This window comes from Pleuronectes platessa, chromosome 5 (assembly GCF_947347685.1).
Source record: "Pleuronectes platessa chromosome 5, fPlePla1.1, whole genome shotgun sequence".
Classification (NCBI taxonomy): domain Eukaryota; kingdom Metazoa; phylum Chordata; class Actinopteri; order Pleuronectiformes; family Pleuronectidae; genus Pleuronectes; species Pleuronectes platessa.
In genome coordinates, this window is record NC_070630.1 from 4,143,930 (window position 1) to 4,168,452 (window position 24,523).

Here is a 24,523-nt window from a genome sequence, read left to right on the forward strand (position 1 = left end):
CTATAATTTTCCATCTTTGTACATTTGCATCTATTTAAAAATGCTGAAAGCTGAAGTTTAACATTTCAGGATTATGTTTTTACTCTATATTTGTCATATATGTTGGAAAGTAGTAAAAGACCAGACACGCAATAATACTTGGACACTTTAGAATAAACAATAATAAAACTGAGGACAAAATCATGCATCTAATTTATGCTTTAACATGTATTTACAACTGTGAAACATCATCCAATCTTCGTAAGATCTGTAGAAATACCAAAGTAATTACAATCTTTACTTTCTTTATTTTCATTCAACACTTTTTATTTTCAATGATTCCATTTTTGCACATTTGCATCTGTTCAAAGCTTCGTGTTTTACTGTATATTTGTCAAATGCACTTTCACAACGTGAAGAACATCTTCTGTTACATTCTCTGTCATATTGAGTCATAACTGGAGGGAATCTACTGGTTTACACTGTGTTATCCCGCTCTAGATAACACATCAGGTCTGACAGTTGGAGTTCATCAGTGGGGTGTGGGTGTGTGATGCACACGCAGGCCTTGGCCCTATCTCCTGCGTCAACACCCTGGACGGTATCACGGGGGATCCTCATGTTGCGGCCGACATAATTCCTGGATAGCAGCTTCACACTCGTATCTGGATGATGTGTTCTTCACCGTGCTGTAATGTGGCCCAGTTCTCAGCCTGTAATCTGTAAATGTGATGCTGGAGCCACATGGTGACCACCGGAGGCTTTCAAATCATTGTGTAACACAATCCCTCCGGCTCCCTCTTTGTAAATCAGATGTCTGATATTGCCGACACACGGGGGGGGAATGGCTGCTCGGGGACTCGGCTCGGTGGCTTTTAGTCTCCGGGTCGAACGTCTCGACAGGTCAAGCTGCTCTCAGACGTTTGTCCGGCTTCACCGCGAGTGTGAGGGGGCACGACAACGTCTGATCTAATGATGTGAGGAAGCCATAAAACCCCTGTGTGCGCCCTGAGATTTTTTAATTATATTCATTTGATGTTAGTGATCAACGCTTCAATAAAACACAGCGTTAGAAAAAAGAAGGAGAATCACAGGAATGTCCGAGGGGCCGTTATCACCAGCACTCGTTTCCTTTGTTTTTTATCCAGACTCCTACGTCTGTTTTATCTCAACTGATTTTACTATTACAACTCTCCCTCAAATCAAACTATGCAAACATGATATGTGAGTAATCAGCAGTAGATATTAGGAAAACAGAGGCTGTGCAGCAGGAGAACCGGGTTCCACCAGTGCCACCATGTTGTTTATCTGTACAGAGACGGGGAGGAGGAGAATGTGAAGCTACACTAAGGGAAGGTTTCCATATTTAACATTCTGAATATCCACGTCTGAGCATAAAGGCCTTTTGACCCTCGATTCCTCAATAATGAGACGAGTGCAGCGTGTCCAGATCTTGATTTTGACATAACTTTTTAAAGAAGTCAGCTTTGGCCTCTACTCTTCTTTCTGCTGATCACGCATGACGTCTCCCAGTTGCCCGATGAGCTCAGCCAGCATCTCCGTGTCCTGGCTCTGCCTCTCCAGCAGCTCGTAGCGCAGACTGGAGATGTCCTGCTTTATGTCTTTCAGCTCACCTGTGGGAGGAGAAACAATAAATTAAATTAAATTAAATTAATATTATAAAAAGCATCTTATCCAGTCAAACTCACCCTCTTTCACTTCGTCGTTGTCTTTATCCGTTTGTGCTTTCACGATGTATCTCTTGACGAGGCGGTTCATTATCTGCTGTGGTAGCGAATAGAAGATTTGAGTTAGAGAAGAAGAAAAGCTACGTTTAATTATTTAGATTATACATTAACTGACTCAATATGTTGGCACATCAAATATTCACCCTTCATTTCTTTTGCAGCCTTTTACTACATTTTCAAACTTAATTTTCCCTCCTATCAGTCTCTCTCTTTTTGTCCAATTTATTAAAAAAAGAATAACAGAAAATTAAAATAATATCACATGTATTAAGACGTATAACTGTCGACATGATTACACGGTTGTTAGCCCTATTTTCCACAAACAACACAACAACAAAAAGGAGTTGTGTGATTGTCCTGTTGGAGTTTCAACCTTTGTCCCAGTCTGAGGTCCTGAGCTCTCTGGATAAACCTGTCATTTGGTTAATGCCACCTCATGCTCATGTTATGGTGTTATGGTGATGAGCAGTGTCGGGTTTTGAATCAGACATGATTTTCAGAATTGAGGCTAAATAAGGAAATCGTCAGATAAGAGAATCTTGTTTCTCACAGTCTGAAAGTCCTTCAGGTCTTAGGTCACATGTTCATGTGTCTCTCACATCTGGCCACTCCGTCATGAAGTCCAGAGCGTCCTTATCTGAGTTTATCTCCAGGATCTGTGGAGCTCAGCCTGAGTGACCATCAGGCTCCAACCAAGGCCGCTCTCCCCCTGATTGCTCAGATTGCTCAGAGTCTCAGCTCTTGGTAGAGTCCTGGTTGGACCAGACTTCTTCATTTTTAAGAATTATGGAGGTCACTGTGGCTCCTGGAAAAACCTTTGATGCCACAGAGTTTAATTTTGTGGCCTCCCCCGGATCCTTCCTGTCTGGGAGCTCTGCAGGAAGCTGCTTCCACCTCGTTGTTTGGTCTTTGCTCTGATGTGGATTCATTGCTGAGAGATCTAATAGACAGATAAGTGTCTTTCCCAAATCATCATCTATCAATTTCATTAACTTACACAGTGGAAGCATTGAAGATGTGGAACACTCTCAATGGAAATTCACCTCTTGTAGGTTTTCCATTTCTATCTTCTTTATTATAAATGTTATTATGATTATTATATACTTGTGTATTTTTCTTTATATCACAGTTATATCTGGTACCATATTTATTGTATCAGAGTCAAGAAGACCATGACTAAAATTACACATATATTTTCTACAATGCGTAATATTTTTTTATAAATTCACATTATTTATGTTGAATATAGATTTATTTTAAAAGAGAAGAGGAGTCGCTAAAGTTACATTTGAAGTGTCATTGCAAATTCAGTTTGTCCTTTTTAATAAATTAATAAATTCCACTTTTGTTTTCTCATCAGATCATTGAGTTTAGATTTATGAGGGGGAAGTCCGAACTTTTTTTAAATGCACCTCATATACAATAATTATCTGATTAGGTTTTGAAACGTGTCCTCTTGATGAACTTTAGTTTGTAGTAATGCATTTTGTCTTTTCATATGTGTTATGAGATGACTCAGCGTCAGGAAACAGAATCGTCTTTACCTGATGGTGAGTCGGACAAACTGACGCTGCCACACTCAGATCCTCCTGTTGCCTCAACTGAGATCAGAAAAAAACACAAAAAGAGAAGAAGCACTCTTCATATTTACTTGGAAACTTAAACTTGCAGCTTGTAAACGTGACACAAGGGGGCCCTGTAGATCCCTTTTTTGTTTAAATCCACTGCACCTGGTGAATTCAGGTCTTAACCCATTACTTCACAGTCGTTTCCTGGCTTTGAGATTTTGCTGTCGGCAGCTGACGCCTCACCTTGTTGAGCTCCGTCTCATCGTTTGAACTCTCTTTGATTTTGCCTCGAGGTGCAGGACGGAGGAATCCTCTGATCCCCAGCAGGAGGGAGACGACCGACTTGGGGCTGGGAACCAGGTTGAAGGGCACGGGCAGCGTGACGCCGTGCTCAAAGTACGAGAACCAGAGTTTGGCTCGAGCGAACTTCCACTCGACGTCAGCGTCGCTCTGCGTCAACAGAGAAGAGAGAGAATAAGAGGGTTTTCTATTCTGTTCTGTTCTATAGTCCGTTTGCCTTTCTGATGTGCAACTTGTCTACATTTCTTTTTTCGATGCCATCTTATCATATCAATTGTGATTATTTTATTTGATGGTGGTGTTGCACATTATTTACTTTCTCACAGGAGACATTTACACAAAATCTGTACTTTTGAAATTCATGTACATATTATTAATTATGCAGCCAAGTTTCACACCTGCCATACTACATTAATGTGACAGCTTTTACACAAATCAGTAGTACATCCTAATTTACAAATTCAAGGAGTCCAAAATAAATACAATCATAAAACAAAATGGCCGTTATAACCACAGATAACACTCAAGACGCAAAAATACATAAGCATTTGTGGAAATGTGGAATGTTCAGACTTTACCTGTATTTCCTGGAAGGAGCTGTTGAACATGGCGATGAGCATGTTCAGCAGCACAATCACCATGATGATGTTGTACACCCCGAACAGGACGTAGCCGGTGTTCTCAATGAACTTGTGGTCGATGTTCAGGACCACCGACTTCACTTCAGACAAACCGAAGATGGCCCAGAATAAGGTTTTGAAGCTCTCCTCGAGTCTGGAGGAATGAGGAGATGACAGGTAAATTAATGTCCTGCAAACAAATTGTGTTTCTCTCATCTCGTATTGATTCAACACAGATTGAATCCACAATCCCCCCCCCCCACTCACGTTGTGAACGCATCGTTGTGCTTGGCTCCGAGGTAGTACGAGTACAGGTTGAACATTCCCACCATGAAAGCCACAAACACCGTGATGAAGACCACCATGAACTTAAAGATGTCTTTCACTGTGCGTCCCAGAGAGATCTGCAGCGGCCCGAAGCTCTCGTTGGCCGGCAGGATGTAGGCGATGCGAGAGAAGCTCAGCACGACCGCGATGGCATAGAGGCCTTCGGAGATGAGCTGCGGGTCCGAGGGCATCCAGTTGATCCGAGCTGAAAACAAAAACAAATGATGTATGAGAGCAAACATAAAAAAATACAACGTCTTTGGGGGGAGCTATGATTTATATGATTTAATAACTGCTTATCAGATCAATATGTTTTAAAGTCACATTTCAGTCATGAAAACTAAACTAAGTACACAGATCCACAAGGGACACACACTCATAGATATTAAGATCCTAAATATGCCTGATTTTTCTATTAAGATCCACAAATTATCTCCTGGGAAATACATTAAAATGTCAAAAAACAAGGTTAAAGAAAGGAATAAAAAAAAATCCTCAATATTGCCCTTTGCCCCAAATTTTTTGGAAATAAGTTTTGCTTAGAAATACATAAACAAACAAATAGAACCTCCTTTGCAGAGTTAACTACACTCAAAAACAAAACTCACTATTGAATCCTTGCTTTACACTTCTTGAATTCCCTGATCCCCAGACTTACCCAGCTGAAAGTATTGTATGTCGGAGGGCAGGCTCATGTTGGACAGGTCGGTGAAGTGCTTGTCAACGTAACACTGAGCAGAATACGCGTGCCAGAACGCCATCAACCTGGCGATGAAAGACGTCATGAAAATGGCCAAAATGCTGAAGTCCAGAAGGTTCCAGGGTTCGGAGATGTACTCCCGGATATCCTGCGACCAAATGTCTTTACATTCCTCCCAGATCTTCCCTGAAAGGCAGAGACAAAATCACAAATATGATACATTTTATTGATAGTTAAATAACACAAGATTTACTGATGTTGTTTGCTGGCAAAGAGTGTGTGTGTGTGTGTGTGTGTGTGTGTGTGTGGGATGCTGCTCCAGAGTCTCCCCTGTGGAGCGAAGTGGAGGAAGTCAACTTTGCCTTTTTCATATTTGCAAAGCCACTGCAAGTCTGATTTATTATGGTGCACGTGGGAAGAATACATAATTATCTTCGTGGGCCATTTCATGGAAGAAAGATGTTTGGGATTTATGACTTGTAATATCCCTGAGCCTGCACGCAGAGCAAAGGGATGAAACTGTGTCGCAGCCGGACTTAAATCACCAGAGATAGAGAAGAGCGAGCGTCAGAAATATGAACACATTGTCGTAATCTTGAAAAAATATTTGAATCTACCAGGAAATGATCTGAGCTATAGCGAGGGTTGTATATATGAGAGTTTTCACCTATGACCCAAGATATGATGAGGATCTCCATCCAGGTGAAGGGGGTGGTCTTCATGCGGAACAGCTGTGCCGGGTGGTCGTGGACGGTCATGTTGGGCAGCAGCGACGTTCCCCCGAAGCGGTCGGCGGCGTTCAGGACCAGCAGGCAGAGGAAAATCATGAAGGAAGCAGCGTGGGCCACGAACTTCAGGAAGGGTCCACGCATGAGCTTCCCCAACTGAGAGAAGTCAGAGCACACAGAGGACAAAATCATCTTAAACTGCTCTTTTCATGGTGAGAAGTGAATAAACACTTCAGGCCCAAACCAGTAAACTCTGCTCTGAGAGGGTTTTCTGACAATAACGCTTTAATCTTCCATGACCCATGAGAGCAAAGGAACTTTAGAAAAAGGTTTGTTGATTGTCAACAGAATTACATAAAAGCTACCGGACGGATTTCCACAAAGGGACCAAAGAAAGAATCCATTAAGTTTTTGGTGTAAATCTGAAAACTTCCTCCCACTGTTTCTAACATTCTAACACAGGGAGTTTTTGATGGTTTGTTTGTTTTTTTGTTTGATCATTGTCACCAACTTTCCAGGAAACAAGTCATGGATCTTGATGAAAAAGATTGTGTATGAAATTTGGTTTGGATCCAAACAGAAATCCAGATCTAGCAAGTTCCAACGTGGATTCTGTCATCGAGTCTGCATCTGGCTCCAAATTAGCAAATCCTTTCAGCTGCTGTAAGATAACTGTAACTTTGTGTAGCTGAGATAATGTGGATTCAGTAGAGAATCCACTGTTTATATGTATCTTCAGTAGTTTTTAGAACTACGTCCAAATGACTGTTGGGCCTTGGCGGAGGTACACGCTCTGCTGAATGCCCTTCTAGTTGCCTTCTAAAGTTTTTGTGGGAAACATGTTGGCAGCATTTGTTTGTTTCAACTTTCGACAAACACGGAGCAGGATTGGAAACACGTCAAATGCAAATTCAATGTTCATTTCCCTTTATTTTCTTTTTTGCTCTGATAAAGTACAGTTTCAAATGATTTGTCAAGACAACAAAAAAGTAGAATCTTGCAAAGTATGACGGTGCAGGAACTAACCTTACTGGAAGGTGCGATCCAGTACATGAAGGCCAGGATGGGCAGCCCGACTGCTACACCCAGGACCAGTAGCACCTTAACCGCTGTGTTCTGCTGACGGAGTCCGGAGAAGTTCTCGTACCAGATGTAGAGGAGCTGCTGCTGGCAGTTGGGATGAGCTACAAACTGACCCAGGGACAGAGGAAGCTCCGGTGTGAATTCAAGAACACGTGACGTCTGAAACTAAAGCACAAAGTGCGATCCTCCCATGCTCACCTTTTTAACTTCATACTTCAGAGCGAGTTTCAACCGGATGTGGTTTTGTTTGCCGAAGGACTCGTGGCTTTGACACGAGTCGCGGTCCCCGTTTAAGATGGCCTCCACTTCCTCGGTGCTCCGACACAAATCCAGGAGTCCGACCACAAAGTCTTTGCACTGCATGGACAGTTTGTTGTAATCGTTCTGCAACAGAGAAAGGAAAAATCTGTAGCACCATAGAATCATGTCATAGCCTGCAACGTGTTTAATCAATGATCCTACCTTGAACTCCTTCTCAATGTTTGCCAGGACAGCGAGCTCGTTGCTCAGCTCCAGCGCTGCCATCACCGGGTCCTCGTTGGACAGCGACAGATACGCCGGACTGGCCAGACCTTTGTAAGCATTGATCCTGGATAGGGAATGGCTGAAGGCGTCGTGTCTCTGCTGCTGGTTGCAGGCTCTGCACTGACAGAAGTAGTCGTGAGGCCGCTCTATGCGGGCGCCCTTCGACAGGAGTATGTGCACGATCTCATACTCGTTGCTCTGGGACGCCAGGATGATGGGAGTGATGTCGTGAGAGAAACGTGTGCCGTCCTCGTCATAGGCAAAGAAGTCGTCGTGAGACTCCGCCTGGCCCGGGCTGTCGGTGAGTCTCTCACTGTCGGCAAAGGCCTGGTGACCCAGGATGGCCTCCACGATGCGGATGTAGCCTTTGCTGATGGCCAACAGCAAAGCATCGCCCACTCTAGCGAGGTCCTTCTTCCTCAGCAGGAGCTTGGTCACCTCTAGATGCTCGTTGGCCACAGCCAGCTGCAATGCACTCTGGCCCATGTAGTTCACGCAGTTGACGTTGAGGTGTGGAAGCTCCTCCAGCATCCGCCTCACTTCAGGGACGTTGCCATATTCTGCTGCATCTAAGAAAAGTTCCTCTGTCATGGAGAGGAAGGAGGAGGACTGGCAATGGAGGAGGTAACCGGCTCCTCTTACAGCGGGTCTACGGGGGCGGGACACAGCCGGACGCAGCATCATGGCTTCCCCTTCACTGCTCCATCTGGCAAAAGTATATTAGATGATATAATACCATTTTACCATTTTATAACTGCAAGTACAAATTATGTATCTGTAAAATTCTAAATGCAACCTCAATGTCCACTCACAGCAGCTTCAGGATGAGTATTAATTTCTCCCTAAGCAGACACAGGACTTTAATTAATCTACCGGTTTAGATGCATGAGGATCGGCTCCATCTGCATTTCCTAAAAAAAAAAGGCCCCGGCTTCATAAAGCAGTGAGTGGACACCAATGTGCGATGGACAGCTGGTCTCAGCAGAATCATAACTCTCACAACATGTGTGACGCCTCCCACAGACTCATCATCTGCTCGCCTTCGTTTCTTGGCCTGGCACCGTTCATCCACTCATCCTCTGCCTGGTCGCCGGCCGAACGTGGAACATTACCCAACGATGCCATCCAGTGTTTAATACTGGTAAATTTGAATTCACTGTAAAGATGATGGTAACTCACTTCATTACACGGTGATGATGCTGCTGCTGTGTAACTGTGACTGTGACTGTTTGGATGCCAGTTTGTGTCGTTGGCAAAACAAGTAAATCCACTTTCTGTTCGGTGTAATAGCTTCTTGAATAATGTGGTTATCTCCGGAGCTAATTGCTTCCGCAAAGACAGACGACAATGTTCCTTCATTCAATCATAATTAGAGTTAACAGGATTTTCAATAATTGACCGGTGAGCACAGTGTAGCATCTATATCAGCTGAGATAAGATTACAAAATATATATATATATATTCATAGTGTTAGGAAATTCTGAGTAAAATTAAATTGCATCATCACCAGTTTAAAAAACAAACATTTCTGCTGGTTTTTTTGCATTTAAAATTACTAATTTAGCCGTGAATACAATTTCTGCAAATGTCTTGTTTAAGCTTTGCTGATATTGTTGGGACAGACAAATTGGATGTGATATATAAAGGTGGATTAATGACATCACCCCTTTAAAGACGCAGTGTATGATTGATCAGATTGATCTTTGTCATATTCAAACACATGTAAACAATATATTCCACGTCCTCAGTATGTGGAGAAGAAGCCCTCAGTGTTTAAATGTTGAGAATTGCAACAGGAGATTCAGAAACATGGGATGCAGCAGGATCAGCCTCCTCTCACAGGCTGCTGGTGCTTTTCATGGGCCTCAAACTTTCCCTTCAAAAGCCACAAATAACCACCAACATTTCTCTAATGACCTCTGCAAGTAATTCCATCATTTTTCAGTTTGCATCGTCAGATATTTCACATCAATATGAGCAAATCCCAACAGGATACCATCCACTCACCTCAGAGAAAACTGCTCCACTTCATTTCATGAAGCCATTAGAACCCAAAAATACAAGATATCCACAAGCGATCAGCTGCACCTCGTGTCCACCAGCCTCACGTCGACCGCTCTCCCCCCGGCCACACTGCCTCTCACCCTGAGACCTGAGCGACAGAGCCGCCTCCGCACGCCCACTGGGTGGTTTAGCAGCTTTAAAGGCGCGTTCTGTAACATGGGATATTAGCATTTGTTGGGTACATTTGGTTCTTCTTTTAGAAGATGATACATCTCAGTTTACTAGATTTTCTATAATTGTGCCCGGTGAGCCCAAAAATGCCAAGATATTAAAACACTATGTCAAACTAATGGAGGATTTAAGCGCTGACCCAACTCACGGCGACATAAATTCAAGCAGACGGATTATTTCCATGTGAACTCTGGTGACGGTCAGTGGTGCACAGGCTTCATGAGGCGACACTAATACTCCATACGGTTGTTTAGGATTTATATGATTATTTAATGCAGTGGGCTTTTGTCCATGCTGCATAAACAATCTGGAAAAAAGCAGATTTCCCTTAATCCTCTTACCTCACCGTGCCCCCAGATGTAACAGGTAATAATAACCTCTGTGTTCGGTAAGAGGCAGAGCAGGGCAGGTGTAAGCTCGGCAAAACTAATACATCACGAGTATTTAAACAGTGTAAAATGGAGATATGAGATAGAAATATTCAACTTATGGTAGTATCATTAGAATGAGGGGGGACTTAAAATATATATATGTTTATGTATATGTATTATTATTATTGTTATTATTTTTAAATCATGGCTGAAATTAGTTTGAGCAGTATACTATATATCTTATAGCCTATAATTAGGGTGTTTTTATATATTAGACCACATTATATTAGTCAGGCTGCAGTATGCTTAGGTTGTTGTCTTGTATAGAATTGCATTCATTAATACAACTAATACTATTAATAATAAATATTATTGTTGTGTAGTTATCTAGCAGAAAGCCACAACACTAGCAAACTCAGAAAACATCTCCATCAATTTGAGGACACATGCAAAAATATACCAGACGTGCAAATACAGATACAGTTGATATCATTCTCTGTAATTAATTAATCAATTAAAATTAACGCGTTATTCCAACAACCCAAATATGGGCATCTCCTGGCGTGTAGCCCCGGTGCGTTACCGACGAGTGGGGGACACCTCTATCATTTCGGTGCCCACGTTATCAGATGGGAGGGGACACACTAGCTGCGCACCTGCGTCGTCGTGGACGCGTCTACCCGGAGAATCTCCTGTGGTTTAAAAACGTGGGAGAAAAAACACACAACTCTGCAGAAAAGTCACAATCACCGACACGCGAGAGAAAAACACTTCTCTGGACTTTTCTCCATCTTTGTGTGTTACCGAGCAACCGGCGGCTGCAGAGGACACACACACACGTCCCGCTTCCTGTTTACACCGGGTCACGTGACTCACGTTTCCAAGGGCACATCTCATCTCACGTACGCGCAGCTGGACGTCGTGTGGCCGCGCGCCAGCAACCCGGACACAGACGTGGGTGAGGAAGAAGAGGATGAAGGTGAGCTTCCGTCCGGACGGTCACTTGCTCCAGGTTGTTGTCCCGGACGCGGACACTTTGAGAAGGACCCGTCTGCGGAGGGACATCCAGCTCCACGTCGTGGCAGCGGCAGCTCGCGGAGGCACTTCCGGTGGTTCACAGAAACTGCCACTGCCGCCGCCTCCCTGCCTCAGAGCCACTTCCGCTGTTTGTCCCTGAGATTTTACACACGTGGTTTATGAATGTTTATCAGCTTGTTGAGCATTAAGAAATTAATCTGTATTCATCCACTTGTGTTGTGAAACATACTAATTTATATATCTGATATATTTGTCATATTTGTACCTGATTCTGCCTAAATGCTGTTTAATGCCTTGCCTGTGTTCTGTGTCATTGAACTGAAGCTTGAATTCACACCAGGGCACCTGCCGCGGCAGCTCCCTCCTCTGTTTGGAGGCAGCTGCCTTTACTGCCACATGGTCTGAGAGTGGTGTCTGTTTGTGACTTGTTCAGGGAGATTTGGACCAGTGTGTGAAAGTGTGGTTATTGTTCCCTGCCATCATAAAACCATAAGTAAAACAATAAGTAAACACCTATAGTGGTTTATACAACAACTACTGAGTCAGTTGTACTTTCCGAATCATGTGAAGACTGCCCAACTGATGTATTCAGTTCCTAGTGTGTCTTTATGTCTTTCTGTGGAATGACCTTTATCCAGTTATCTTTTTCAGATGTTGATAGAGAGTTGATCTGCAGTTGGAACGATGAACAACAATCTGGTGCACACACACTAATGTGGCCGGACTTTGCTGTGATGTCAATGGAACATGGTGCTTAATGAATGAAACTGGAACCCTGCTTCCTTTTCAATGAGTTACATAAAGAGAGTCACCCTTTTCTATGACTTTACTCCTCTGTCTGAAATGATGATGGTGAGAAGCTGTTATTTATGTATCATCAGCACATTAATCTTGGTGCCTTGTGAACTTCAAAGATGTTTTAATATTAAAGTCACTTTAACCTACAATACCTTTGCTATCAGTGACGCGTGTAAAACCTGCTGTTCTTGCAGCCTTAAGGTTCCATTATTAACATGTACCATCAATGACACAATGTCAATACAATAGACAATGCTATAATTTAATGCTTTATTTTTTATTATGATCTGCATTTGCACAAATTACTCAAACATAAAGAAATAAAAGGTGATTATTTACACATGTTGAATATCTATCTATCACAAAAAAAAATGTCATGTTGTACTTGTTAACCGTGGTGGTGATGTACTTGAAATAACTGGTTATCCAGGAAATTATAAATAACAGTTTGCTTCCATGTCATTCCATTTCCCTCTAACACGATAAGCCAGCCTGTGTCATTAAATAAAGTTTTATTTAAATGGTTCATATGCAATTTGAAAGTAAAATTGTGTGAGTCTCTCTTTGCTGTCTTGTAACACAAAAAAACACAGAATACATTTATTCAGCCTAGAGAGAATACATGTAAATGGAAAGTGTGCCTAGTCCTAGCATTACTAGAAACTTTGTTACTGTGGTATTTCCTTCCACTTTGGTACAGTTGTAGTCAATACATTGCTACATGAGCAGTGGCTCTTAGGGAGTTATTCAAAATCTTTTGCAGAATTTAAGGCAAGGATAATAATTTACATTTTCACCTTTGGTTTATCACAGTTTACTCAGGTGCAGTATGAGTTAAACTGTAACTGGGAAAACAGTCTTTGAGTTCTTACCCATCCATAGACACCAAGATCCGTATATGGATCTTATAGATGTGGAGCTTCTCTTCACCCCCCCTTTCATAATACACTTGATGATAAACTATAATAAACTTTCATAAAGCAGAATAAATCTCATTGAATGAACCACACACAGCTGCATCCAAGCTGTGTGACATCAATGGTGACATCATAGGCCGCTGCCTTTAGACGCTGAGGCAGTAAAGGCTGTGATGACACAACCCAGAGACGGGATGTAAACAAATAACCCCGGTTACCATGATCACCAGGTAAACACACCGGGAGCAGCAGACACCGACCGAGCGTCGAACGCGTTCTAAATCCTCCGCAGACTCTTTGATGACCCACGGGAGAAGTTACCGCGAACCTTTCCCGGTTGGGTCTTTCCCGGTAAACATGGAGGAGTGAGTTAGCATGGTTAGCACCGAGATACGCCGACGTTAGCGTCAGGAGGGACCCGAAGCTCGGAGCCTCACCGGCGGGCTGCAGCTGCCGGAGAGCCCGGGGTCGAACCGGCGGAGGATGAGGCTTCTCCACGACAACTTCTTCTACCACTCGTATCCTCCTCGTGTGTTATTATCTGTCCTGCAGATTCAGAATAATTATGATTATAACTATAATAAATATAATGATCTTTATCTAGAGAGAAAAGTGCTTTGCAACAATGACTCCACACAAAGACATCGAACAATAAAGAGTTTAATGTCAAATAAGATGGAAATAAAACCCAGCATGTACATTAAATAAAGTCTGAAGAATAAAACCACTGAATAGTAGGTAAAAGTTGAGGTTAATATGGAAATACATTTTATATAACCTTTTTTTTTCTTATTATAACCTTCCTTTAGTTTTCATTATTATGATCCTATATATGTATTAATACATTTATTTACATACTTTTTGTTATTGAGCAAAAAGCATACATATTCTAAGATTGCTAGAAATATGATAACATTATACATATGTGATGTGAAACTGTGAAAACTGGCATATACATAAATTTTAAATTTACATAAAAGCGAGTCGTCCTTAGCTGCTCTCTTCCAGAGACTCCCGGTTCAGAGCTGCAGGCGACCTCCACGATGAGAAGAAGCTTATTGCTGAGGAGCAGAAGCTCTGCCAGGCCCGGGCTCGCAAGTTCTGCCTGGAGACCAAACGACGCAGGAAGTTAGTGAACAGATATTATGATTATGATGCAATGTTGTTTTATTATGCAGCCCAAACCTGAGCTATCAGGATGAGCATCGATCAATTCTTCCTGGAGGCAGATGCTGCCTTGTTGGTGTAGAGTATGAACCTGTCTCCTCAACATGCAGCTTGTTGCTTATGCTCCGGTCCTGCATGGGCTTAACACCTTTGAGGGATAGATGAGATTCTTTCAGTCTAGGTCTGGAAATAGATCTTGAGCTGCAAAGTTCATCCTCAAATGAGGCTCATACAGACGCTAAAAACAACTTTCCTATTCACGTGTGGGAGCTTTCAATGAATGAAGACTTAGCTTAACGCTCTAAAATCTCTCATCATCCTAATCCACACTGTCACACATAAGAATTTATGAAACAATTATCCATTTTCCAAAGTTAACCACTGAGAAACCCCCTATTCTCACCCACTAAGAGCCTAGAAAATCAAAAGCATTAAAGTTCGATAGACACAAGGAGGCTTCACTCATAGTAACATCCTCCCAAATATATAATACAAATACGCAGAACTTTATTGACCCTGTAATGTCTCTTATTGACAGTCTCTGTGAACCCAGCCTCGAGTGTTGGCTTTAATTTATTTATGACCGAACACATCTCCACAAACAGACTCAGGTTTCTGTATCTAATATAAAACACGCGGCCGGTCTAGACTCGATCAGTGCCAACGTGCCTCAGGTATTTGCTCAGCTCTGTGTCATGGCCGCAGGGCGTTGGAGGAAAGACAGAAGCAGAGGGACGAGCAGGAGGAGCAGGCGAGGGAGACGATCCTGCAGCAACGCAGGGAGAGAGTGCAGGATGCAACCGAGCGCTTCCAGAGAGGACACCTCCCCCCCGCTCAGAGACGAAGACGAGGTCAGTCATGCACCTCACGTACTTCTCTCAGAAATGAGAAACAACGCACGACGGTATCAAGAGGTTTCAGTTTGTTTTGTGTTCTTTTCCTTCATGTGGTTTTAGCTTTTACAAAAGACATTCCAAATATTGAAGATGCCCTCAGTCAACTTCAAGGCCCTTTTGGTGGTTACACCCAGCAGTCATCATACCTGTCCAGAAACTACAACATCAACAGGTAAAAAACATATACCACAATCACTGCTTTTAGGATAAAAAAAAAAATACATAGATACATTTCATTCGTAGCTCTGTCTTATTGTTGGAGGAGTCGCACATGTTACCTTTATTTTTTCTGTGTTCTCTTGAAGAATCTGCAATCCCTCTCTTCAATCCACCCATGGCCAAGCTCTCTCCGTTGTGGAGGTCCAGACCAAAATGCTCCTGGAGGAGAGGATGACCTTCTCCAAGAACAGCGGAGAAGATAACACGACACGAGAGAAGCAGCAGAATCACAGCCCACAGGTTTGTCGCTCATTTGCAATTTGAATTTAATTTCTAAACAAAACCTTTTGCTATTTTAAGGTTTTCTTAGTCTTTCCATTTTATCCCTCCACTTTGTAGTATCAGTGATGTTAATGATTCACACACATAAGGACCAACACAATCCTGAGGCAAAAAGTAATTAGAAAGACAGAAAAATACAATAAAGGACATTTGTATTAATACAAATGATGGTCATATAGATGTAATGTAATCTAACATTCACATATTTTTAATCTAATCAATTTATATTAGCTAGATCCACCCCCATAACCCTAACCAGCAGATATGTGATAACCTAATATGTAAACTTCTCTAAATAAGTTAGTCTAAATCTGTTATTTTTTACACTTATACGGTTCTTCTCATATCTTGTTGAAAACGATGCAGTTTCCGTTACAACTTTTTTTTAAACTGGGCTTCAGATATGAATTCATCCGATGTGGTGTGTGAGGAGAAAACTTAAAACAATTTAGCATAACTGGAGCTTCTTTTGAATCAGAATCAGAATTCTTGCACATACAGGAAATTGCCTTGGTGTGGTTGGTGCACTTTACAAACAACAAATTAAAAAACACAATATCGAACAATATAACAATATAAAAAAAAAAAACAGTATATACAGTTAAAGAGTTACGTGCGGTTTTAAGGTGCAGAGATTGTTAATAGTGCCAGTAATATAGATTTTGATATATTAACCTACATGATTAGACCCCTAGGGTGCAGCAGTGTGACATGAGCACTTCACTGTAGTGGAGGACTCACAAGCTTCAGCCCACTGTGGTGCAATATGTGTGTGAATATTGTTTCTTTGTTAACAAAAGTGAAGTGCACCTTTAACGGCAGATATGATTATAAATGATGGAGGTGAAGTAGGATCTCATGTCCTGCAAGCACAACAGAAACCTAGCATAGTTTTCTAGGTGTATTGAATTAGGCTGACCTCTGAACTACAGTCCTGTGTATGTATAAGATATCTACATAGTCCCCTGTAATCACTTCTGTGTCTCAGGCTGTAGCATTTTTATCAAATGGCTCTGCACAGTTTAGTTGTCCTTATTATAAATGTCCTTATTGCGGGACCAATTATGGTGATATACTATGTCAAAGTGAAAAGAATTTGTCAAATGGGCGATTTGTGCTGAAAAAAAAGACCAACATTGTCATGGTTAACAGCTTTTTAACGTTGTATATAAAAGTCAACTCAAAAGCGTTTGAAAACAGCAAAGACTTAAGGGTTGTGAACATGTCAATCATATTATTTTCTCCATATTTCAGGACAGCCACGTGTCGGACAGCTGTAACTCCTGTAAGGACAGTTTGGAGAATGAGGACAACAACCATGGTGCAAATAATCTGTGGAATTCCCGCTTTTACGTGCTCGACTCCGAAAAGCCGCCGCACACATCAGACCTCACTTCATCAGCAATGCGGCGCCTCGATGGAAACTTGGCCCGATCACAAAAGCAGCAGGAGCCTCACGTGAAAACGCAAGATGAGTCAGAGGGGCCTAACAATAAGATGCACATTTTCAACGCCTCCTGGGGGTTCAGGTCTGAGCAGCCGCAGAATCCAAAGACACAACCTGCAGTGAACAGCGACAATCCATTCTCTGTGTGTGAAATTAGTAAAACAGACCCAGAGCCCTTTGAGGCAAACTCCACACGAAACAATGCCAAAGACAACATCACCTTCATGAATACAGTTACAGCCGACAGCACAGCACTTGACTCGTCATGTCCAAAACAAGAAGCTCTGTTGGATCTCAGTCAGCAGCGAGGCCACGATGACAGACAGCTCGTACATCCGTCAGCTACAGAGATTCTTCTTCCTGCCAAAAATGGCAAGGGCAAAGAGGTCTCGTTGGGGGCTCCCCCAAAGCCAAATATGTTCCTAAATGATAGAAACATAGATGATTCCTCACAACACGGAACACTTTGGCACGCGGGCAAAGAAAACCACCATCTCTCACCCCAGAAAGAGCCCAGCGCTTCCATTATTAACTTCAATAAGTTTTCATACCCGGAGCCCGTGCTGCAACATGCACGCCCGTCCAACATTCAGTCAGACGCTCTCAAGTGCTTCAAGCGTCCCGAGGAGGAGGAAGGAAAGTTTCCAGTCGCAGTCGGGGCGACGCGTTTAACGTGTAACGTCAGATTCATCAAGGGGATTCTTAAAAAGACGTCCAGATACGCGTCAGGAGATGCAGCAGGAGCGCACCGCTCAGGTCAAAGGATTTTTGCAGAACAAGTAGCTTTAGCGATCAAAGACAGTGTCGAATTGACCCGGGCTAAGATGCATGAGGTGAAGAGCAACCCTACCAAAAAGAAGGTGCATTGGTTCGATGAGGTGTATGTGGTAAAAGAGCAGATTAGATACAGGTCTGCCATCCCGTCTCAGTCAAAGAAGAACCCAGAGGACCACCAGCAAAGTCTTGCTACAGTCTCTGGGGCCCCCAAGCCTGGACCCAGCGTGACCCCTGCAGCCTCCACTGGTTATCACTTTACAAAGCAAGCGTGGGCAGATGTTGGGGTTCAAGTCAGTTTACCCCAGGATAGAGCAGACGAGGTCAAGGTGCTGCAGAGCGCCATTGGCCCCGAGGCCCCTTGGAGAGAGCGCTCCGCCAGAGCCAGAGCGGCTCCTGTTTCCTCATGGGGTAGAAAGGGCACCGTCATACGACCTCAATCTGCCACCGAGGTGAATCGGATTGCCAAAACACGAGGAAGGACCATGCTGCCCCGCCCACCTCCCCGGCTGGAAGCGGTGGAGGAGGAGAACACGGCGTATGTCGCCAAGACTCCATATGGCGTGGATCACACATGTGGTGTCAACAGTAAACACGCTGGGGCTGGAGAGCGGGCCCTGGGCGGGGACGCCTCAGGAGGCTCACATCGTGTAACCAGAACAGATAGCGGTGTTATGCACACACCGCTGCCCCCCTCGTACACGTGCCCCGTCTCAGAGGGCATCGCGAAGAGCAAGCTCAGCTCAGGTCACCAGGAAACTCCGAGCTGCGGGAGGAGAAGAGGGACGGTGCCCAATGAAAGAGGCTTCTGTTTAAACATCACTCCCACAGATGAGGAGATCTCACAGCTCTGGCACGGTGTCCGCAGCGCCTTAGCCATCAAGGACGGTAAATGTATATTTTGGCCGCCCGGCCCTCACACTGCTCAGGCCCTCGGATGGTGTGTTTGCAGCGACGTGTTATTTAGAGTTGCCCACAGTTTCTCTCAAACCTGTTTCTCTGCCCCCATTAGCTGTCAAACTGAAACTAAACTAAGATAACGATGGGAACTCTTTCGCATACAGTTTAATCTCATCGAGGCAGAAGCCAGTCAATGAAGTGTGCTGTGTTTGTGTGACTCGCAAAGTTGTGTAGGCAGCCAAGGAGATCCATTTTTCATCATCTACCCATATCCTGTGTCCTCTTTGGCACCGCTTCTAATGTCCCACATTTGAATAACTGTTATTTTTGCGTCTCGTATTTTGATCCTGTAAAGTTCTCTCGACTTTACACTCGCACAGCAGAGGGAGGAAAGAAAGAGTAAGCCTGTAATATGTGGAAAAGTGGACTTAGTTGACCCTAAAACCTTCCTGCCTTACAATGGCCCCTTGTCTGCCTGGCCTCAAGCCCAGGCCCATAATCTGTCCCATGTTGCCATCAGCAGCGTCGCGGTGTTATCAGCCACAAGTGATGACCCGTACTTTCTCCCACAACATCACACACGACTGTTAAAAAACGTACTTTAAGCAAAATCAGAATCAGAATCAGAATCAGAAAGTATTTATTGCCAAGTAGGTTTACACCTACAAGGAATTTGCTCTGGTTGTTGGAAACATAAAAACATAAAAACATAAAAATTGGAAACATAAAAACATAAAAACATAAAAACGCAATAAATACAACACACATAAGAAAAGCAATAAAAAGAAACAATATATATTTACTCACTATTTACTTCTTATTTACTCCCTTTTTCTAATATAAAAAAAAAGTAACATTTATTTAGACATAAATATATCTAAATAAAAATAGATAATAGATAAAAGATATAAAAAGTGAAGTAAAAAGTGAAATGCAAGATGCAAAACAGTGAACAGTGTCAGATTGCAATATGCAATGTAATGCAGTATAATATAACATAATATAATGTGTTAATTTAACACATCCTTGAGATGTGGGGGCGGAGTAAAAGTCCGAGTCAGGTGGGGGTCCCGGGCCTTGTTGATGTTGTACATTCACAAACTCTCATTTAGGATTTGCACAGCTCAACAGATCCAGGTTTAGCTTCATACTGACAAACTAATAGCTTCTTTGTCTTTAAATATCAGTTTTAATAGGGCAACGAAGATTATTGCTATTAAACGGAACATTAACATGTTACAATCCCACTCTGTCTGTTTTCTCAGACCCCTGTAGACACAGACATCTCCGTCCTGCATTAGTTGTGAGTGTTGTTGGAAACTTGTGTCTGACAGTGTGTAGCGTCGGGCCCTCAGTTCACCGGTGCAGCAGCATATCACAACTTGTTTTACTGCGTTTTATTGTCACTCTCCAGCAGCTGTAGGGACGATGACGGCAGCAGGCCGGAAGAAGTCAGGTGACGTCGTTAAAAAAAAAAAGAACAAGGAGCCAGGAAGTCGGGGGGGGGGGGGGAAGGATGTGTTGGCAAAACTCAGGAGACGCATTTTTGTTTCCTGTGTTGTTTCTGCTGTCGATGACGGCCTCATAACCTGAACCATTCGACAGCATGACAAACAGCGTCCTCTGATCTTAACAATGCCTCATTTGAACACAAATCTTTTCCTAAACCAAATCAAATCATCTGTATACCTCCCACTGTCAGGGCTCTAACTTAGGAGATGTAGGCGACAACTAAATATAAAGTGGAATCAGTCCCAACAATCAATAATTTAACTTCAATCAAGCTGCACCGAACTGCACAGTGAAATCATTCCTCTAAACATTCCTGGCTTTCCATCAAGATCCATGAATTATTCTCTGGGAAATCAGTGAAAATGTCAAAAGAAAATTGATTGTGAATGCATGGCGTGATCTCACCACATTCTGTTATCACTCATGTTGATGAAGTTCTGTTTCATTCTAATGATTCTGACAAACTTCTTTCCCCTCAGAAAAAGCCGTCCCCAGATGCAAGGCACCGGAAAGTGGGCGTGGCCTGAGGAAGCCCTGCTCGGAGCAGTGCAGACAGTCTCCTGGCTCCGGGAACAGGAGGCCTCCTCCTCCTCAGACCTGTCAGGTACATGCACGCAGTTGCCCTGTGGGTGGGGGGGGGGGGGGGAGGGGGGATTTTAAATAATTGATCGGTTGGAGGGGTGTGTTTGAACTTGTTGAATCAGTTCACAGGCCCTTTAATGTCGTCCTCGGTGTTAAATTTGACGAGACACAACTATTTATAAGTCTCTAGATTTTCAGTAAAACTAAGCATTGACGCAAAATGTGTTTTTTGTTGTTGTGCTACTATAGTATATTACTACTATTTGAAAATATCTTATATAAGATTAATCTGAGCCTTAAATAACTTGATGTGTTCATTTTGTGCAGCCATCGAAGCAGTTGACGGAGGCAGGCCGAATGTTTTCCAATACGTGCAACGTGGCGTTGACACAAGAAGGTACTGTGCTCAGTGCCCATCAGCATTTAGGCTTCTGTTATAGATCAGACAAGCTTTTCATTTCCAAGAAACTGTCGTCTGTCAGGTTCAACTCATAACACTTCTCTCCTGCGTGTTTTTAGTACCCAAACATTCACATAGACAGTAGTAAGTAGATTTAGAAAGAAAGAATAAAGTGCAGCTGCATTTTACACATAAAAGTCCAGAGAGCTGCTGGACTAAAGTGGAAGCAGGTGAGAATACCAGGCCCTTGACGTGATGCTGTCTGTGCTCTCAGGAGTGGGGAGTGCAGCCCAGCTACACCTGGCTGAAGTACACGCTGCCGGCCACCTGGAGGAAAGAGATATGGTAGCTGCTCTGGAAACGGCCCCAACACTGAGTCCTGCAGCGACTCAGCAGCATCACAAGGGCTTCACCAGCATCTCACTGGAGGAGCAGAAAGTCCTTCTCTCGCTGGAGAAGCTCAACCACCAGCTGCACCGTGAGCGCTTTGTGAATGTTGTGTGATTCAAGTCCGAGCCGATCCACCGCGCTGTCGTCGTGTTGTCATTTTAAATGCAGGGTAACCTCCACCGGCCTCTTTCTCTTTGCAGGTGTGCAGAAACACGCCGGGAGCAACTGGGGCACGCGATGCCCCGGGCTGACGGACGCTCCCTGTGTGAGTGTGAATATCTGCAGGATTCACAGCTTCCCCTTATGTTCTTGTTGAGCATGTTTTAATTCTATATTTTCTTCTGCTGCTTTCACACAAAAGGAGATGAAAGTCACAAACCCCAACAAGCCCCGTGCATCCTCGGCTAACATCTCCCCCTGGTACCTGAAGAAGTCCTGACCGTCAGTGCATTACACCCCGAGTCAAACTCCGAGAGAGCAAGCACTTTATTACCTTGTAAAGCAGATTTAGTCTCTTTTAAAAAATGAAAGTGCCTTCTGGTAGTACCCACTAAGAGATCAAACACACTGGACTGTAGATAATCAATGTTAGAAAAGACCAAAGTAAAATGTAAAGTTTGTGCGTCTGAAATTATTGTATGTTTTATCTGCTTCGGCAAGAACGTGTATAGTCACATAGATGTACTTTAACTTATATTAAGCCACTGATTAAACAATCAAAATCAAAGTGCCTATGAAGTCTTTTCTACTATAGAACACTGTGAATTTAGATAAGACCATTATCAACTTTTCTGTTTTGTATATATCAGAACTCTAATTTAAAGGAGAATCTATTTTGGGACCATATTTGACGTGATTAAAGTTTGTTATCGATACACTGATAAACTGGCTGGGTGCAGTGTGTGTGTGTGTGTGTGTGTGGTGTGTGTGTGTGTGTGTGGCCAGTGTGTTATTTCCTAAGCTATGCAGATATGTCAATAAAGCGACGAGGACCGGAAAGGGTTTATAAAAAGACGTGTTGCGACAGCGAAGGTGTGTTTGTGTTTCCTCGACGGCTGCAGAAAGGACGATTGTGTCCCGTGCACCAGACTCAACCTACTGGCTCGACAAGGTGAGCCTCTGCCACAGGGCCTCCGGTCCTCTGCTCCTCTAAACTCTACCGTCGCTCCACTGTACAAAAAACTATTTCATTGGAATTGTCAACTGCTTATTAGTGAAATAAGACGGTTATTAGTTAAAGTCTTCTCTCTCTCCCTTTGCCAAAACAAACAGTAGGTGCATCTGGGGGAAGAAATAGCTGCAGGGATTATTGATGTGAGTTCAGTCGCCCCTCCTTTACCAGCGTGTCTGGTTCTGCCCTTCAGTCCGCCTGCTGGAACTTGCTGCAGGAGGTGGAGGAAGCCCAGGCTCATCTGAAGTGTCGGGTTTCCGACAGTAATGAAACTGTTCTTGGTTTGACTGCAGGTTTGTGACTCTGCTGCATATGATGCATATTTTTTCTCGGACGCTTCACCACAGAGTTTCAAACGATGGTGTAACTGCAGGGTGGGGGGGGGGGGGGGGGGTGCTGAAGTTACCATGATAAGAAACGGAGTTGTGCATCATCTCCTTTTTACCGTCACTTGAAACCAGAGCAGGAAAATTAAAAACATTCAGGTTTGATGATGCAGCAGGAGAACAGGACGAGTTGTGTGTGAAAACAATGACAGTTGACCTGAATAGTAAAATGCTGGTTCATGCTACTAAATTAAAAGTGTGTTCAGGAAACAACTAACCTGTCTTTTAATCAAGTGCATCCCATTCTCTGTATTTACAGTAAGAATAATTTAAACTAAAATCCTCCTTTTCATTCATGTTTAACCTCTAATCTTTTAATGGATGACTCACGATGCACAACTACAAATAAAGAAAACTTTACCTCAGAATTCTACTGCTCTGAAATCTGAAAGTCCCTTCGACCGAGTGTCGCCAATGTTCCGAGTCATTATGAGCACACAATGCTGAGCTTAATGACATTTAAGCCTTTTCACCAGCACAACTCCCAGAAACTCGACAAGAAAGGGCAAGAGTGCTGAAAAATAAGCACAGACTTCTTTCCACGGACGCAAGTTGGAGCTTGTATTTCTTGGGTCGGTTGTGAAGCTTAAACTCACAAGTACTTTGTCATGTTTTTCTTTTTGTCACAGTTCATCTAACAAGAGGAGAATGATTGAATAATTACTTGGCTGCATTTAAAAACAAGCAATTAACTGTTCATTTGAAGTCTTGATGCAAATGTTAATGGTTCATTTTTTCACGTTAAATTCCTCTACCTGTTATTTTGGTTTATGCATTTCATAGGCCACTGAAATAAGATCTAAACTAAATATTCGCCCCACATGAGTGTATTATGTTTTGTGCAGCCAACGTAAAACCACAGAGTCAGTCAGAATGTTTCCCTGAACTTACAACACGGCCTTTAAAGATCAAGGTGCTGCGTTCACTGTGTACCTACATATATTTAGGTTTAAGTTACAATTCAAACTAACATATAATTTCTTTAAGAAACTGTTTTCTGTCAAGTTAAACGTTTTTGCATGTATATAATGAGCATATTGTATTGTTGATATTTGTTTTTATTAGTCATTCACACTCTATACATGCAAAAATATTCATGCCCCAAAGAACACATGTTTAACAGAGTAAAGTTGTAGATTTTAATTTAATAAAACTGAAAATGATATCTGATAAAAACATTAAAACCTGCACATATCTGTCATATGTATTATAGTTGATGGCAAACACTTAATTCCTGAGGTCCTGGTTAAGGCCACTGGTTAGATGTGAGTTGTGGTTGGGTTAATGTTAAGGTAAGGGTTAATTAGGTGGGGTAAGGGATGAGGTTTTGGTTATAGACTGTCAACAATGAATGGAAATATAGAGTCCTGATAAGGATAGCAGCGCAAACTTCTGTGTGTCTGTGTCTGTGTGTGTGTGGGGGGGGGGGAGAGAAAGTTCACATGGGTTTATTATGAAAT

At 42.9% G+C, this 24,523-nt stretch overlaps 2 protein-coding genes across 2 annotated transcripts; one reads left to right on the forward strand and one right to left on the reverse strand.

Annotated features, from left to right (window-relative positions):
- Positions 1–81: 81 nt before the first annotated feature.
- On the reverse strand, positions 82–11,253 carry trpc6b (transient receptor potential cation channel, subfamily C, member 6b). The gene is made up of 12 exons (XM_053422648.1): positions 11,061–11,253; positions 9,586–9,791; positions 7,252–8,284; positions 6,997–7,161; positions 5,910–6,126; positions 5,201–5,428; positions 4,483–4,747; positions 4,174–4,369; positions 3,539–3,745; positions 3,272–3,328; positions 1,689–1,764; positions 82–1,613 (listed from the first exon to the last, which is right to left on the reverse strand). Exons 3-12 carry the CDS (start codon positions 8,260–8,262, stop codon positions 1,474–1,476), a joined length of 2,562 nt encoding a protein of 853 aa, XP_053278623.1. The 5' UTR covers positions 8,263–8,284; positions 9,586–9,791; positions 11,061–11,253; the 3' UTR covers positions 82–1,473.
- Positions 11,254–13,420: 2,167 nt separating this feature from the next.
- cep126 (centrosomal protein 126) lies at positions 13,421–22,233 on the forward strand. The gene is made up of 12 exons (XM_053423375.1): positions 13,421–13,455; positions 13,946–14,065; positions 14,810–14,955; positions 15,061–15,172; positions 15,306–15,459; positions 16,756–17,120; positions 17,196–18,610; positions 20,620–20,738; positions 21,044–21,113; positions 21,391–21,594; positions 21,707–21,771; positions 21,868–22,233. The coding sequence occupies exons 1-12, from the start codon at positions 13,421–13,423 to the stop codon at positions 21,943–21,945; spliced, it is 2,883 nt and encodes a 960-aa protein (XP_053279350.1). The 3' UTR covers positions 21,946–22,233.
- Positions 22,234–24,523: the final 2,290 nt, after the last annotated feature.